The sequence below is a fragment of the Rhopilema esculentum genome, chromosome 14 (genome assembly GCF_057945365.1).
Source record: "Rhopilema esculentum isolate cy_ngs chromosome 14, ASM5794536v1, whole genome shotgun sequence".
Lineage (NCBI taxonomy): Eukaryota > Metazoa > Cnidaria > Scyphozoa > Rhizostomeae > Rhizostomatidae > Rhopilema > Rhopilema esculentum.
The window spans coordinates 11142269-11161026 of NC_142828.1; the positions used below are offsets into that span (position 1 = coordinate 11142269).

The 18758-nt window shown below is 36.5% G+C and overlaps 1 protein-coding gene across 1 annotated transcript; it reads right to left on the reverse strand.

Annotated features, from left to right (window-relative positions):
* Positions 1 to 10466: 10466 nt before the first annotated feature.
* On the reverse strand, positions 10467 to 18691 carry LOC135696487 (acyl-coenzyme A thioesterase 9, mitochondrial). Its single transcript, XM_065215884.2, has 4 exons — positions 18052 to 18691; positions 14437 to 14786; positions 13943 to 14116; positions 10467 to 10824 (listed from the first exon to the last, which is right to left on the reverse strand). Exons 1-4 carry the CDS (start codon positions 18689 to 18691, stop codon positions 10585 to 10587), a joined length of 1404 nt encoding a protein of 467 aa, XP_065071956.2. The 3' UTR covers positions 10467 to 10584.
* Positions 18692 to 18758: the final 67 nt, after the last annotated feature.

Consider the following 18758-nt stretch of genomic DNA (forward strand, 5'->3'; position numbering starts at 1 on the left):
TTTGAAATATGTGCAGAACTATCGGTGCCATTTTCGAAAAATATTGCAAAATTGTTAGAAGGGAGATTGAGCATTAACAAAATGAATGTCCAGTTATAAATGAAAGTATGAAATATGTGCAATATTGAGATTTTTGGCAAAGGACATGCAAAATTTGTTGGATGATTTTGTTGTGCTTTAAAAATGTTATTTGCTTTGCGGAATTATGGGCATAGTTTGCATCATGTTTGCGGAATTATGGGTCCAAATTTTTTTAACCAAAATGGCACATCTCCGTTCAAAATTAGGCTTAGTTAACTGAGGCTTCTACTAGTTAACTTGGATTAGTGTAACGTATTGCATTAGTGTTTGACATTCTCTGGGCCCCATCTTAGTTTTCGCTTAGAACCCCAGATGCCTCCGTTACGCCACTCACCTTATTTTATTGTAACTTCCTACATTTTAGAGTGTTGCCGAAAGAAATAGCATTATTGCATGTGCACCCAATGCACCCAGTGTTTTAATTGCTTTCATTTTGTTCCTAACCGCACTAATGTTTTATCTCACCCAAGAACTTGAAATTTTACATATCTACGCTTCACAAAAAAATTGGTTCTAAAATGTTACATCCAGAATATGCCACATCCAAAACATGCCACATCCAAAACATGCCACATCCAAAACATGCCACATCCAAAACATGCCACATCCAAAACATGCCACATCCAAAACATGCCACATCCAAAACATGCCACAACCATGAGGCATATTGAACAAATCGTCACGGCAGAGGAAGGTCAATGATAAATAAATCAAAGTTAAGCATCAAATGTACCAAACGTCAACTGCGTGACTCTCTTTTTTAAAGATTTTAACAGATTCAAAGATTTTATCAATGGTAACTAAACTAAGAAACTATTTTTAACGATTTTGCTATCTTCGTAATTACCTATTCTTCCCAGCTTCAATTGGATATTAATCATTTCCTCTCTGATACGAGTTCTAGGATTTCTCTTTTTAGGTGCTACGTTCTTGGAAATGATGACACGTCTCTGTGAGCAAATGATACCCCTGCCGTACGGTTGCTTATGCCCCAGATAGATGGGTAGATGGGTAGATGTCATACTTGATGATTTCTTTTATGTAAAGGGTTTTCTATCTAGTCAGGGCTGTTAGTCAAACGATTGTGCAAATTGTGATACTAGAATGAAACTTTGCAACAAGGTCCAATTTGATAGGATACAAAAGATAGGATATAGAATTTAAATGAAAAAAGGCCAGTTGCTCTATTTTTAGACTCGGGTACTTTGCCCCAGACCTTAATAGACAGTATTATCGTATTTCAGTCGTACATTGGTACAACAATACGAAACATAGAGACAAGAGGCAGTCTTTTACAACAAAAATGATATCAGATGGGCCCCAGCTAAAAGCTATTTGGTTGTATTATATTTAGAGACAGTGAGTTAAATCTCTCTCTGCGATTCAAGTTAAATGGCTGAACAGATCTTATAATTTCACAAAGTAAACAGAATGAAATATTATTGTAATAGCACACACATATTTTACCACACCAAAACTAGACATAACAATAGTTGACAAACTTCAGTACACTGCAAAGTAAACTGCTTGCATTTGAACCTTCTCCTGTGATGCTTCTGATAGTTGCGATCAACTAACTCCTGCAAAGCTTTCAATGGTTCTGGCAAGATTATCCACGCAGCTCTATTATCTGGAACCCGTTCGTGTTTATCTACACCGCGTATATTGTGCCATGTTACTAGCAGCTGTTGCTGTATTATTCTAAAGAATAGAGCGTAAATTGCAGGGAAAATAAATCAAACCAACACATTGCAAGCTGAAAGGCATGTAAATGTAGTTTGACTGTGACGTGAACATTTTAAGGTCGCTTTAACGCATTCTAAAGAACAGGAATCTACCGCTTGTTGTTTCCAGCTTCAAACTCCATCCACAGCTTTTGAACATTTAACCTTGAGACAAAATTCAGCAAAAACTGCCATATTTGTATCCTAAGTTCGAATCGCGATATCGTGATGTCCTGCATATTTTGCATTTTTACGTGAAGAATCATGCCAGATGTGTATCTGCTTCCTCGTGCTTCTTCACTTTCTTCATCGGCTAAACAACTAGCTGCTATTGTTTTCCCCGTTGTGGCCAATATCGATTTTCCGATCACGTAATACGCCGAAACTCTTTTGGCAAGAAGTAGAAACAGATCCGATTTATTTTCGCCTACTCGTAGAATCGGTCGAAGGTTTTATTGATGAAAGAGGGGGTTGTAATAAGGGTTTTGAACATTCCAGACGAAGGTAATTCAATTAGGCTTTCGAGGGTTTTATTAGGATATCCTTTATCGTGAAAAGCCTTTTTGGCAATTAGAAAGAGGTCTAGCTTAGGTCTTCCAGTCTAGAAATAGCACAACGGTACATTTTTCAGATTTGGCCCGTATCCTATCCTTTTCTGTGTATCAAACTGTATTTATTGCAGAGTTTCATGCTTTTGTTCAAATGTGAGACTGAGATAGATAGGGGGTCTTGGACAAAGTACGCCATTCTAAAAATCAAACAAGAGGGTAATTTTTCAGTTTGGGTCTATATCTTATCTTTTTCAACTTACTAAACTGCCATTCCTGCAACGTTTTATGCAATTGTATCTACTACTTATAGCATAACAACGAAACAACGTCGTTAGAGGAGTCTTGGGGCAAGGTAGGAAGGTAGTCTAAAAATAGCCGAAGAATGTAATTTTCAGCTAGGGCACATCCCGCCTTTTTAGCGTATCAATCTGCCCCTTATTGCAAAGTTTCATGCAATTATCACAATTTGCAACAATCGACCTGAAAGTGACGTAAAGGGCCCTGGCTAATCTACAACAGCAGCTTTGAATCAGATAACTGAGAATATATAAGAAAGTAACGCTTTCATCTGATATTGTCTACTTGAACTAATATAATTTCAATGATATGTGCTTAGTGTATTTCTAACCTTATCTATACTCAAGAAGTTTCTTCTAAATATCGTCATTTGTTTCTAAGTTAATATCTGCGATAATAACAATCTTATGTAGCAATGATGCGATACATATTTACTCACTTACTGGACGTCTATGAATGACAAGATATGATAATTGTACAATTTTCTTAAGAGGAAGTACTGAACCTTTTGTATATAAACTTAGAATCGTTTGCGTTGTCCATCTCTTCAAGCCACTGCTGTACGTTGCCGATTTTCAATTGAAGGTTGGATGCACTTCTTTTCAGTGCCCTTGCTTTCAGGTCTGTCATCTCTGGATCGCCTTTCATACCTTTCTCTATAAAACTCAGCCACTTTCCCCCTTTGAAAGGCATGGTTTCAACCACTGCGTCAGAAGTGCTATTTGTGTTGTTGTTGTTTAGAGATTGGCTACTTTTAGAATATTGCTTCTGTGCCCTGTCCAGGGGTGGTATAAACGGTGAGTGGGTCGTGTCCTCCATTACGCCTTGACCCCTTGTGTTCTCACCATTATTACAGTCTCTCTGCCTGGTTTCATGCTCCTTTACAGCAGCTCTCCTTTCGCCAGAAATTTGATCACTGCTATTGCTCTCTTGTTTCATTTTTGTAACGAAAGTTTTATTGTCTATTTCTTTTGTAAGCTGGCTTTCCTGTATAGTACAAGGTGAAACTTTTCTTAGAGGACTTTGAGATACAACTTTGCTTTTTAGTCCAGGGTTTAGGAACAATTCCAGTTCTCTCGTTTTCATCGGATCTAGATTCAGTTCCTTCCTCTTTTGTATCAGCTTTTGCAATCTAACCTTGAACTGGCTGCTTTCGTGCGATAACTCTCTTTCGCGAATATTTTGCTCCTTGTTAACTGCCTTTAGAACTAAATTGCAACGAAATTCTTGCCGTTTATTTTGGAGCAATGCCATAGCTTCCTTATCCTTTTCCATCATTAGTGTAAACAGGTAGAGCACGAATTCGTTGAATCTTCAAAGAGTTCTAGGCCGTTTGTTGACACAGAAACCGGAGGCCCACATATACAGCGTAGCATAAGATTGCTGTGGGGCCTGATTCAAATCAGTCTGTTGGGATGCCAATTGTTTCCATCTACACAATAATACAATACCCGCTTTTTGTCTCAAGGGTACCAGAATTAAAAATCTTCTTTTCCATGCTGGCTGAACCCTGACAAAGACATTTTTACCGCACACACAATTTTATACAAAGCTATCAAACAAAATGGCGATAGCCCAATTATGCGAAAGACCGAAAACCTCCTACCACAAAGCTCTGCAATCGAATCTCCAAATTAGAGAAATTCGCTGAAAAGCATACACAAGCAAATAACATTTGAAAGTGCGGCTTGCTATATCATTCGCTGGTAATGCTAAATTAAAATTTAAACAAACTTTAAAACAACTTGTGTGATGAAACTCGCGATTTATTCCTTTAGTGGTTTCAGAAAAGCCAGGAGTGGTTGCCACACAATGTCAGCGTGCAAGGGTGTAATGCCAAGGGGCTGAGCCGAAAAGTAGCTTATTTTTACATTTGCTATTGTTTTTTGCAACATTTTACGCAACTTCCCCCTTGATATTTTGATAGTACTACAACCTTGTCAAAGTGGTGTGCCCTGCAACATATTCCTTATTGAGTGCAAAGGTAACTGAAAAAAGCTATCTGTTGTCTAGTGGTAGATGAAGTTTGTAGAATATCAAATCCAAGGGGAGGAGTGTTCAAGGGGGTTAGGGGAAGCAACATTGCTGTGGGCACCCTTCGCTGTCAATAAATCTTCTTACCCTTGCATTTTGTTTTCAACCTGTTTTTTAAACTTCAATCAGAAGTGGATATGTGGTTTTTGATACCAAACTAAAAATGATTTAAAAGGAAATACACGGAAGCAATTAGAATATTTTCTGAACTTGTCTTCTTAAAACTGAACAGGCCAAGGAGGCCAAAACCTCACTATACCCTAAGAATTCTCCTGTTCTGTGCTCCCTTGTCTTCCCAAACAACTTACGTTTCCCATTAATGCGCTTGCGAAGAGAAAAATTTAATTCGATCTTATCTGTTGGCATTTTCCGTCATGAGATAATGCCGCCCCTCTCCCATTGACGGGAGCAAAAGGGGCAAGTGCTCCAGTCAGATTTTCTATGGCGCATGTCAACTTTCCTTTTTTGGAAAATGATCCTGATAATAATAGGATGAAAGTTTCTGAAAAACTGCAAATTTTCTGTCACCTATTTCACTAGCATATTTTCATTGTTTATGTCCTTGACTTTCCGGGTCATGCATACCGTATTTGATCTATTCAACGCCCCCTTCCTAAATATCGTCCCTTTTTAATCATCGCCCACCCTAAAAATAAAAAATAAATCAATGCCCCGCGTTAAATAAATTAAATACGGTATTGTCATTGGCATTTGCAATCTTTAGTCAATAAGTCAATATGCCCCCGGTTTTCTATGGTTTATTCTGCAGACCATCCCAAATGAAAATCGTCTTGTTTTGAGTGGTGTTAGAATTATACATTCCGCTCTGCTCCATTGGTCTGTATTTTATCATGCGAAGGTTCTTCTCTGGCCAATCAGAAAACGCATGTGTGCTCCACTCACGTGAATTTTGCTCCAGTCAGAGGGAGCTAGCCAATCAGTGGCCATATTGAGAGGATCAAAACTTGTGGCGGGAGTGAAAAAACTTAGAAATTCGACTTTCGAGGTTTGACCAGTGGTGTAGCGTCCGGGTATTCAAGGTATTCAGTGAACACCCTGAGATTTCTCAGAAAAATATTAATACGACTTTAAATTGTAATAGCTAAAAAATTTTTTGGGGCTCTTGATTCTGGTTGAATTCGTTACCTTCGATATTCTACAGTTTGTACAAGTACAAAATATCACGAAATTCATGGAATCAATAACGCTGCGAAGCAAATAGAAGCTGGGAAATCTTTGAAGCTAATATTGAAGATTGAGCTACTTCATGTTGAATAGAGATCGGTCATTAATACGCAGTGAATACCCTAGATGGTACTTTAACCAATCAAAATGCTCCTTTCCAGGAATAATATTTGCAGTTAATCAGCTAAAATAATGGTCCTGTACGCTGAGAAATATGCAGCGTACAGCCTCAAAGTTGGTTCAGAATAGTCTCGTTTTGAGATCGATATAAACAGTTAATGGACGTCGGAGCGGTTGGAGTGATGGATCTTCATCGAAAACAGTAAACATGACTTCATTCAAAAGCTATTGCAATGCCCATACTCTAAGATCCTTAATAGAAAGTATTGATAGTTGGGGGGGTCAGAAATTTTTCAAAGAATAAATAAGCGGGGGTCCTAGTAAGTGGGGGGGTCGGAAATGTAAAAAATCTGAGAAATCACGTGATGATTCTTTTTTGGGGTCAAATGAGATTTTCTTCTGAATACAATCGATAGCAAAATGACAATCATCATCATGTAATAATGTATTGTTGCATTACTAAAATGAGCAGGCGAATTATCATTGTGGACATCAGTCAAGCCTTGTAAATTTTTTAGGATGTCACTACTTTTCTATGTTAAAACGTTTGTACAATGAAACCTCTTACAGAAATTGCAGTAAGAGAACCTTTACAGAAATTGCAAGATCAAAGGACAAATGAAATAAGGAATATGAATAAGTGCATATAAAAATTAATAAACAGGGGGTCAAAATAAGCTCCGGGGGGTCATAAAAAATCAAAAAATTAATAAGCATCCCCCTTCTTTTAAGGACTTTAGAGTATTACTGTTTCGTAATCATTCTCTCATTTGACCCCTAATCTTAATCTAACAACAGCAAAGTGGAAAGGAAAGGTAGGCTTCTGCATATAACTACACTGACTCAGATCTGTGCCCTCTTGAAATGCCAATTTTGTTATTGCTTGTCAATCAGGGATGCTTCTGTTTGTATCATGTGATAGAATTAAAGAAAATGCAGATAGAAAAAATTGAAAAATTTTTAGAAAAATTATTTTAGAAAAAAATTTTCCTGGTACAATTTACTTACATTCGTCGTTATTTAAATTCTTTATATTGTACCGCACGCATTTTAGTATATAAAAGCAGATAGGCCTGGATATTATGCTTATAGTTGCCTGGTGCATTCAGTTATATTGTTGGCCTATTTTGTTTGCATTATTCGAGCGCATTTATTTGCATTTTGGTGCAGTCTCATTACCTTCGATTCTTTCAAACATTAACTTGTATTGAAAATATCACGATTAGGCCATGAAGAAAAAGTCTAGACGACTGCATACCATAAACTATTTATAACTCGTGTCATGCCCTATGTGAATAATTTTGAAACTTTCGAAAGCCCTTTTGTATTAAGGTATCAAGAGTAGGTGTTTACAGTTACTTTCTCTTTACATCAGTGCAAATTTTAGAGGATTCAACAACAACTTTCGACCAGTAAAATTTTACTGACTTTCAATGATAGATTCTGATTTGAATTACTTTTGATGAAATGGTTAGTGGTAATTTGATGCAATGAATGTGTTCGAAGAGTGTATTTGCTTGGGTTCTTTAGCAAAGTATCGTTTTCATCATAGTATTGCCCTGACAGTGCAGTACTTGCCAACCGAACCAAAAACAGAATTAGATAAAATGTCAATAGCTAGTCCTTTTAATCTTCCTATTATCCCCTTATTTTTATCAAGCCCCATCGAGCCACACCCTGCCCCACCCTTTTGTTTAATAGAGAATACCCAGTTAAAAAAGTCACGCTATGCCACTGGGTTTAACCCCCTCTTTTTCCACATAAAAAGTTCTGGTTACATACGAATGGGTTTGGTCATGTCTGTCCTAAACTCAAATTTATTTATAAAGGTCTTTGCGAATCAGTGAACTTTAATTTAAACTCGGCAAATGATAGACAACGCTTATTCAAGAAAAATAATAGGAGTCAGTGCCCGCGCCACGAATTTGAAAGTGGAGGGCCAAGGCTAAAAAGTAGGGGGCCAAGGCTAAAAGGTAGAGAGCCAGGCTTCTTACCCCTGGAACTATGATAGTGTGGGAGCCTCTTTTCACTTGAGTTGAAGAAGTATTAGCAAATTTGCTGGAAGTTCAGAGAGCTTCCAGTAAACCATAGTAAACGTAGTAGGGCACAATAAACAGTTGTATGATACATAATTCACATAAAATCAACAGCTCAAAAAAGCCCATTGCACGAAAACAATACTGTACACAAGACAATGCACGAACGTTAACAGATTATGATAGAGCTATATAGCCAAGTAAGTACCCTGACGTCGAAAGAGCACGCACGTTTAAAAATGTTGAAAAACTATAGGATTTCAAAATACACTCTTTTTTTATAAAACTAGTAAATTTAAGTTCAGACTGACTGTTCTTAATTTTTTCGAAAATCTTAGGCTGGATTGTTCTTAATTTGTTATTAAATTAAGAGGGTGTTAGCAGTGCTATTGCTAGCTTTTTCGCTCTAAGGAGGTGTTCATTTGCCAACAAAGTGAGTAAGACAGCCTTAATTTGCTGACAAATTTGAATGTTCACCGAAAAAGCACCCACACATCGCTAAAAATCCTCGATTTTGAGAAAAAGCATTGTTCGAAATTGCATTTTGCAGAAGCTCAGCCTCAGCTTGTTCTTAATTTGTTCTTAACTTTTGACCAGTTTTGAGGCTCGTGTTCTTATAAAATTGTTCTTATAAAAAAAGAGTGTAATGTTGATTATATGAAAAAGAGAAGTACAGGGCGTTACCATCTTCAAAAGGTGCGATCTCTGCCAATCCCAAGGGCGTGGTCACGAAAAATTCCCCGGGGGTTTCAGCCCTCGGACCCCCACTATTTACTCCTGTCAAAATTTTTTCTGGATCCGCGCCTGTCAGTTCTATTGATTTCTTCATAGTGTTTGAAAAACGCTTCGTAGGACCGATTCTCCTGGGTTGTTTATATAAGAGGTTTTGAAGAAAAAACCAACAACCCCCCCCCCCCCCCCTGCAGCTACGCCGCTGGGGAAAATAGATAAACACTTGACCAAGAAGAAATTTATTGTGAAGAATTATTGTTCTCAAATTTGAACCGTTACGTATTCGCCAACCTACACTGCGACCACAACGTACGAGACAGGGCAAAGTGCACATGTAAATTGGTTATGCCATGGACACTATAAACCTGTGTGGAAATGAAAGCGGATATCCTTGATGCGAATGGAGGGTGTTTTATTGGATCAACCTTTGAAGCGCTTACATTACAGTTCTGTTGTCGTAGTGACTAATGCAGGCCAGGTACTTAACCATTGCCACAGTAGATGTGTCCAGCCACATAATAAAGTTGTCTACTTGAAAGAAAAGCGTAGGCATACATTAACTTTTAAGTCTCAGTAAATTTTCTGAGTCATCAAAGTATTGAAATTCTTCAACATTACAGTTTTAACGGTAATTGAATATATATTTACCTGCGGATACAGCAATGGCGCATTTTTTACCTGCGTAGGTGCAGTTGAATGAGGAATCTTTTCTAATTCGATGAAACGTTCGTCAGAAAGTTACTGGTCCTTCAGTCTCTTCCAGAGACATTATTGATCATTTTGTTGGCATTTAGTTTTGGATATTTATCTTAACAACGAAGTAGTGTTAGTATAATCTAAAGGGATGACAACGAAGATGATTGCATGACAATAAAAAAGTTAAAGCTGCACTATAAATCGTTGTTAATTCGTTAACTCTAAATCTTTTTAGGTTTCCATATTTTGCAAGGCGATCCTTTAGAAAAGTGTATTTAAACATCGCAGAGGAACAAGATTGGTACATTAAACGGACGTTTTATACTGTAATAATTTTCATTTGCCTTCTGTGACTGTTACCATTCTGTTGCTGTTACATTGTTTAGAAAGGGGAAAAAATGAAAATTCTGCATTTCTTTAAAAAGTGTGTGTTCGAAAAAATCCCTACTCATTAAATCCAAGTAAGCTGTACTTTTAAATTTCTAAAGTCATGTCTTACGACAAACAAAATACTCTTAGCTTTGAAAAACGCAAGTCACTTCAAAATTGGATGAAAACAAATAAATAACATGTAAACTTATTTTATTTTTTATAGATGCTCGAGAAGAAGTGCAATTGGAAAATTATATTAACAGTAATACATTTTACTTGACAGTTCGTCAAGTAGTAAACTACTGTCACAAATTTATAAGAAAAATGAACAGTTTCAAAATACAAATTTTTACATCAGAAAAGTTTTTCCAGGACAAGCGCTACACAGTGACTTACTAGCTAATGACTTTTGATTGTAGATGTAAAAATAAGAAGCATTTTCATTTAAACACAGTCTTAGTGCCATCTACAAAAATGCCAGGAATCATAAAGGCAGGAATGAGAGCAAATTCTAGAGTAAAAACCTCTGTTTTGTTATGAAAGTTCTACCAGCAGCAAAAGTACTCCCCAAGAAAGTAAATCAAGACATGATACCGAAAGATTAAAGACATTTCTCTTATTCATAAAGACAAAAGTAGTTAGTGGCTGACATATATGAGTTACATCGAACATCTCAAAAAACTTCCATTGGGAAGATTACCTCAAAGAAATTCTTCAATTTTGTATTCAGGGAACGAAACGCAATCTTTCTAACTTTTATAAAGAGCCAACACTCTCATCACTACTTTGTTGCTTCCTTGTATAGTTTTCTGCGTGCCTTCTTCCCTCTAAATACAGCATGTATTCACCGTAACTCATCGGAATGACTCGTGGAAATTCTTGCTTGCTTGTAAAATGATAATGGAATACATTCGTTGTGTCTATGTGTCCTGTCTTTGGATCTAAAACTTCAGCATGAACTCTTGTTTGCAAGTAGTTTCCATCAGTAAAAACAATCTATAACAAAGCAGATTAATTGATTATTGATCACTTTAAAAACAACACAAAATAAAAAGTCAAGTGAATGATTGCAGGGTTCGGCGCTGTGTACCGTAACTTATAGATAGGAGCACTGGACTATCCAGATGTTACTGCCCAAAATTGTAAGAAAACCTGGCAATTTGAATGGGATTGCACCCAAACGAAGATGTGTTCAACTCAACTCGCGAATACACAACTGTGCTGTTACTGTATTTTTGCCTTTAGCACTCCTTCTTTAAAAGTTCGAATAAAGACTGCGAAACTATGCTAGCCACCTTAAAGAGAAAGGTGACAGTTCAATGGGTGGTCGAAAACTTGCAATTTGTAAAACTACAATGCAATGCAAAACTACAATGCCTATCGCAAGCTTTGACATATAATATCATTATAAATATTATCTATTTATCTGCCATAAAAATAAAGAATTAACCTAACAATTGCAAAATACTGCTAAGATTAAAAGAAAAGTATTCTTTAACAACTTTTGGGGGTTCTCACAAAAAATAGATTCCAGTATTATAAGACAATCTAAATAAAAAATTACAAAATATTTCAGTGGTTCTGTACAGATAATGACGAATCTTATGCCAAGAATCCAACCTGGGCTATAAAAGGTTTACATAACTTACAGATGCACTTTGCCCTATTCCAAGTTTTTAGTATTTTCTTAAATATTGCTAGGATTGAAGACTGTTTAATTTAATCATGCCAGAATTTACCAACCCTGTAATTGCATTTTCTGAACCATGCCAGCTTACTCTCAACTTTGATGGTGCAAGTCGGAATGTGCTTCTCAGATTGTAGCCTGTAGTATTCTCAATAAAGATCTCTTTCGTGAAACTTGAGTTAAATCGCTTAAATCATCAAAGAGACATCGCTGGAAATGATGGTGAACTTAGTTTTTTTTATTTGCGACTTACTTTCCTCAAAAAAACGGGATTTTCCAACACCCACAAGTTTTATTAAGATAACTCAAGCAATGCCATCAAAGGTCAGAAAGTAATTTAGGAAAATTTTTCGTTCCTAATATAATTGATAAAAATTGAAATAACGTGAGGTATACATCGCCAGCCATGGTCATAATTTCGCAACTCACGATATTATCATATGGCCAAGCCAAGTTTATTTGCAAGGAAACTTATTTTAAAATAGACATGTTCTATAAGAACAAAATTAGAAGACTTTTACCATAAAACGGGCAAGAGCATTCCGGTAACCAGTGTACATGACTTTTGGAAATGAATACCCCCTTGTGGAAGATACCGTTGTGCTTGACTGCCAGACGGGAAAACCTGCCCCAACGTAAAGATATCGAGCCATCATCTTACTCAAGAGCACCTTCTTTCGACTGATTGTACGCGTACATTCTCCTCTCTGCCTGATTTTGACACCGAAAACATCAAAACATTTGTTTCAACGTGATGCTCTACCTTCAGTTCGCAAACCAAAATAAGACAAAGAACGAAGCAAGAGTGAAAAACGCATGGTGAGTAATATGCTTTCTATTGTTTTTATAACTGTTTAACAACGTTCTATTGTCTAACAGTTGAGATACCTTATTGGTGTTGCTGTTAATTTTTCGTTTTTCCACGTTTGGATTAAAAGCTCTAATTTGTCATTTAAATGTAAAAGAGCTTTAAGTATTTTATCCAAGAACAGTTCTGGCAAAATTCCTAGAAAACGAAAATTGAGCATTCACAAAACACAGGTACAAATTTTGAGTAAGCCGAAGAGCGCGTCACTTCATGGAAAAAGGGATCTCCTTGTCTCTCTCTGTGTGGGATCCATATCAGCATTTTAATATATAAAAATAACCCCAATACATTCAATTTTTCAGTTATTTTTATAAACCATTTGAAAAGATGTAAAATACTTCAATATTTCATACATGTGCAAAAAGGGTTGTTGTTACACGTAAAATTCTACATGGTAGGCTCTACACCTTGCCCTATCATATTATTTCTTTTAAATGTTTGATTTTTCTGTTTTTGATAACTTATGAATTTTCTCAATCAGAGATCCTGAATTTCTGAAAATCTGGGATTTCAAAAATTGACACGGACCCACCCGTATACTCTTAGGTACTCAAAAGATGGGAGTCAGAAAAAGACAGGGGGTTGGAGAGTCAGAAAATATTTAAAAAGTAGGGGGATATTGGAATAATGCCAAAATGAAACTCTATGGGATAAAGATACATAACATGCGAGAATCGATTAACAATAAACAAAACTCTGCACAGATGGAGTTGCTTTGGTATCAAAAAGGTTTTTAATCTCTCAGAAGGTTTTCGCTCATGGTTTCCTGTCACCACTACTAAGTTGTTTTAGAAAGTACAGCACACAGCATACTTCAATTTCAAATGTTTATATAAATTTAAAATGGGCTGTAGATACTTAATGGGCAGGTATTACACTTCTGGTGGATATATCTAAACTTTAGATTGTTTGAGCCATGGATTATGGTTTTAGTAAAACCGCCCTGTGATTTATGCACAAGAGGTCAACTGCTCTATTACTGTATGGAAATTCACGAGCTCGTGTGTACCACAAGGACCAGTTTTAGGACCTCAAATGTTTAATGTAAATGTGAATGATTTGTTAATGTATATGGCAAATAGCCAAGTATGCAACTGCGCTGACGGTTCTATACTTTATGCGATAGATTGAAACATTACACAGACTTTAGAAACATTAGAAAAATATATAATTATTATGGATGAATGGTTTCAAAATAGACTTCAATGTCATTTCGATAACTACTTCGTATGTTTGAGAAATTGACGGTAATACCAGTATGGGTCTATAATTGTTCTTATTAAATCTGTCATCTGTTATTGTAAAACAATGATATATCTTCTTTTTCTGCTCTTTTGGAAATCTCATTTTAGCGAAATCATCGTAGAAAGCTCTTGTTTTAAGATTCAGAAAAGATATTCGAACTTTCTTCAAATTCCTGGCAGGTGTGTCTTTTCTTCTATGAAGTTACTCTGATTAAACAAAATATACAATTTTTTCAATAGACGAGGCAACTCAGACAGTTTTAACGAAGTTAAGGTGCTGCAACAATACAATGTTTGAAAAAGAGCTTTCCATACCTGACTAGAGAGATAGAGCAGAGATCCAACTTCTACTGGTTTCCGGAAATTTATGTCATCCATGCTGATTATAGAGGGTCTTGACTTGATATGCACACAAGTGGTTGCCCATCCCAATTCAAATGCCTCTCGCATGAGAAAGCCACCAAATATCTTGTTATACACATTCCTAGACTGAAAGATAGCTGGCTTTCATAAATTCAGTGGAATCGATGTAAACACATTTGATCAATAGCTTGAATGACAGACACTGCAGTACAGATGAAACACATTCGTATTCAAAATGTTGTTACTTCAACTTTACTGTATTTGCTATTTCAACAAGCAGAGCGTAAGATACGTAGGCCAGGGAGCACCGCCCCAATCAAAATGTTGCCGGATTAGCTTTTTCTAAAATAATGTTAAGTGTCGACATTGGCGATCGTAAAAAGGATCATTCGACTAGCAGTTGACAAGTGGTTAACTCCAACAGTTCGATGTTCAAATATTGTTACCTGAGGGTGACAGATTATGAGGTTTTTTAACCTTGTCTGTTCCATCCATACAGTGTTAGGAGGCTTAACTCTATTATGAAAAGTGGATTTTGTCCGATCCAGTGTAGTCAGGAAGAGATCATGTATGATATTCCTCTCCTCTGCAGTTGGAGCGGCTTTAAAAAGTGACTGTTGTTTGCTTAGCTTCATTTCTTTGCGGCTTTTTGCACTTTTGTTATAAATCTCTTGTTCTTCTGGTGTCTGAGGTACTAATCTATTCACAAACACCCCTTGCTGCTCTACTGGATCTCTTGCAACCATAACAAATGTTGCATCAGCAACTCGTTTTCTTGACTCTCCGTTTTCTTGATCTGTAAATGAGGATGACAAATAAGTAAAATAAATCAAAGTTTGCCATAATTATCCCCCGTAAAAAGTGCTCAATCTCTGGTCAGTCAAAAACAATGTCAGCAAACAGAAAGTTAATTTTAAGGTGCAGTGATAACCTGATATTGTACAGTGATAAACCAGGTTTTGCAGTGCATGAACTGCTTTTGTGCAATGATTAACTATAGTATTTACAGCCATGGCGGCAAATGGTACGCATTTTTCACAAAAACTTCAAACTTTCTGAACTATGAAAAAGGAATTTCACAGCCTAAACGGAGAGCAGGGGGTAAATTACCCAAGATGTAGGGGGCCTCATCTAGTTATGAGTTTCATTTTAAGAACTAAATTTATCAAATGAACAAAAACATACCTACAAAATAGCAAAACGATTTAAACAAATGCAAAAAATGACTGCAAGAAATAATTGTGAAATTTATTTTTAAGCTAATCTAAAGGGTGTGTTTGCCAAAATTTTCTCATTTTCCCATCTTCAGGACCTCAAAAACCTCTTGGCAGCCCGAAACATACCTGGTGAACTTTTATGGTTGGCCTAACTATCCGTCGAATTTTTCCAAACAATAGTGGTTTTCAAGTGTATATCCTACTGAAGAAGACAATAAAATGTCGAAAAATGAAAAAAAAGAAAGAAAACATAAAGAGCAGAAAATTTTATACTTCAACGCTTGATTCATTGTTTTTCATCAAGTTGAAGAAGTTACAGATATGTTGATATTTTTAATGACTTGTCAAAAGAGCAACCACACGACCTCTGGTATTACCAGTCGCCTTAGCTGAGATTTAAATTGCAATATCAATAAAAACCACTAATGAATCCTTTTTTCTAGTATATTTGTGGAAAAATGGTGTGGTTCCGTTCGCATTAATGGTGAAAATATAGGGCGGGGTCAGCAAAGGTTTTTTGAGGGCCCAATCCAGACTATTGCAGATCTTTTGGCAATACTTAACTTAAAAACTTGTACCCAAACATTTGTTAAGCTCTAAGGATAGCAAAGTTTCAGCCCCACCTGTTACAGTTTCATCAAGCGAAAGGCCACACAACAAGGTAAAGACACCTTATTGGGTAAAGATCATCAGCAATTACCTTTGAGCCTCAATTCCAGACGAAAGCTTGGAAAACCTTGTTCAAATTAGCATCAAGTGGGATATGGCAGATAAATAAGACATGGGAAACCTCATTAATAAATTAAAAACCACTGCTAGCTAAAAATTACCACTCTGATTACATTGATATTAGTTTTTTTGTGTGTCAACCTTTGCCTATGAAATTTAACTCTTCTACTCAATGAAATTGAATACTTCTTTTGAGGGTTACAAAGTAAGTCAAACTTGATTATCAATAATGAGCACCATTTCTCCTCCTGTGTTGCACCGGTTTCTCATCTAGACTCCTTTATCAGCTCCTCCCCTTTAATGTCCACCCCACTATTTTGGGGCTGGTGCTGCCCCTGCTAGTCCATGACCTAGTTGGCCTTTTGGTTAATCCGGCCCTGGGTGGGGCAAGAGCGAGATGGGTGAGGACTAGAAGAATTTAAGTATAGCTTTTATGCAATCGTTGACTGCAGCATCAATTTTGCTCAACATTTTCAATGTTTCGACAAATCTGAAATTGTTGTTAAATGTACACAGCATTTCATCAAACAATCGCAAAGGTTATCAAATAATAGAATGTTATCAAACAATTGCAAAGGTTGACATCTCACTTTTCCTATGACACATGGCAACTTGAATCAAGTGACACAACACAATTGATTTTTAACAAAGAAGACCCAAGAAGTATGTTGTGTCCAATGGAATTTGTTTAGAAGGGCTGCAGAAGAAGCATGCTATGACAGAGAGTACATTATAAATGAGAATGTTATAAATGGGGTTTAATGTTAAGTACGCACCTTGTGCTGGGACAAAGTACACCTCTATGTCATATCCAGAAGGAGGTTACAACCAAGTACAATATAACAGGATTGTAACTACTGTATCAGAAAATTGAGACTATAATTGCCTACCCAAAAATATTAACCTCCTTTCCCTCTGTACTTACCATTGCCTCTAGTTGAATCACTGAAATCAACAATGACCTTTTGTGAATGTTGCCATGCTGGTTTTAAAGGCATTGTAGGAGGGACCAAGGGTGGTGCTATCCTCTCTGAACAAGCTGAAGACTAATAAATCTTGGAAGTTTCTATTTTGTCCAAAACTCTATCTTTTTAAAAAGGGAGGGCTCAGCATGCTTAAAACCTTGGACAAATTTACTAGCTTTGTGGTTTTGAGTAAATTAGGGAATTAATAGGGTAAAATATCTGTTTGGCTTTATAAGTGCACAATCTTAAAATATAGGCTCACTTCAATAATTTTATTCTAACCAGGGTCAGAAAAATGTGTGTAAGAGGGAAAGTTATGGTGCATGATTAGCTGTGGACAAGCAGCCATGTGCATCAACCAGCAAAGCACATGTGAAAGTTTTTATGTTCTTGTACTGCAAAATAGTATTCTTTAAATCTTTTTCTTCATATGTCTTGATAACATTTTTAAGATAAAACTTCTTATGGGTGTGCAACAATCAGAATGCATTTTGTGTCTAACTGGTTGGCTGGAACTGTATACATACAACAAGAAGGAATAAAGTAAAACATGTGGCGACACAAAACTGAGTCATGAGATTAAACTTGATTGGCAGAATATCATCAAAGATATTTTTCAGGTCTCAAAAATGTCTATAGAGATAGATGTTAAGTATCATTTTTTACAAGTAAAATTGATTATAATTGCTATTACCTAGCTATAAAAGAAAGGTTTTACGATACAGTAGAAAGGATTATCTTTTAGATAGATTGGCTAAAACAGCTGACAGTTGAAATATAACTATCTTACTCTTCACTTTAATGGAACTAACTAATCTGTTTTACATAAGTTGTTTACCAATCATAAGCCAAATTGCCTAAAAAAACAAAAGGTAGCTCTGGCCAACATTCAGTCTTTATTTTGCACTGCAGGGCATTGAGAAAAGTGGGGGATGTCTATAAAAAAGGTGGGGGGGGGGGCTAAAACCGTATTAAAAGGGACTGTTGTTTGTTGATTCACTGGTAAATTTTTACATTGTGGAGCCTGACAGTCTGGATATAATTCAGGCAAACTTCTGACAACTGCCTAACTGCTATTCCCTGTGTGAAAAGCCCCTATAGAAATTTGTGTTTATGACTCAATTTCATGTGCATCATGCCAATATCTCACCTAAATGAATTGTAATTTCTAGTGATGTTTTGCCAGCATAAGAAACAAATCCTGTCATCCAGATATTTCTATCTGACCGAATATAGCTTTCTCTGATGTCAAATTTGTCAACACTTGCAGTGACCAGAGCAAAGGGTGCTTTTCTTTCAGTTGATGGTCCTTTATAATACTTGTAGCCAACAAGTCCAGCAAGGGTGTCCATATCTTCAAGCAACATACCAATTCGAACAGTTTTATAGAATGTAAGATATTTATCCCGTCGAAGTGGGTCTTCCCCAAGGGGTATAACTGCTCGCTTAACACTGTCATTTACTGTCCTAGTTTCTAGATCGTCCTGTGACAAAGTGGAGGCTGAACTGTTTCTGCTATTGTCTTTAAAGAAATCTCCTGTGCCAACGTATGCTTTTAGGATTTTTCTCATGTCCTTAGAAGTTATAACTGATTCATCATTGATAATATCCTTTGCTTCACTTGAAGAAAATTCTCTGGCAAAAATCGATTTGTCTTTCAGGCGTCTGTGGAACTTGCATATATGAATCGCTCTAAACGACTGTCTTCCAAGTCCTAACTTGAAACCAGCTACGACAGTCATCCCACGCATCAACGAAAATCTTAGATATCTACTTAAAATATTTTCCATTTTCAATAAATTCGCTCTGGTTTTTTAAAATTTGTTTTCAGAAGTTCTCTCTGGAAGTTCTATTGAT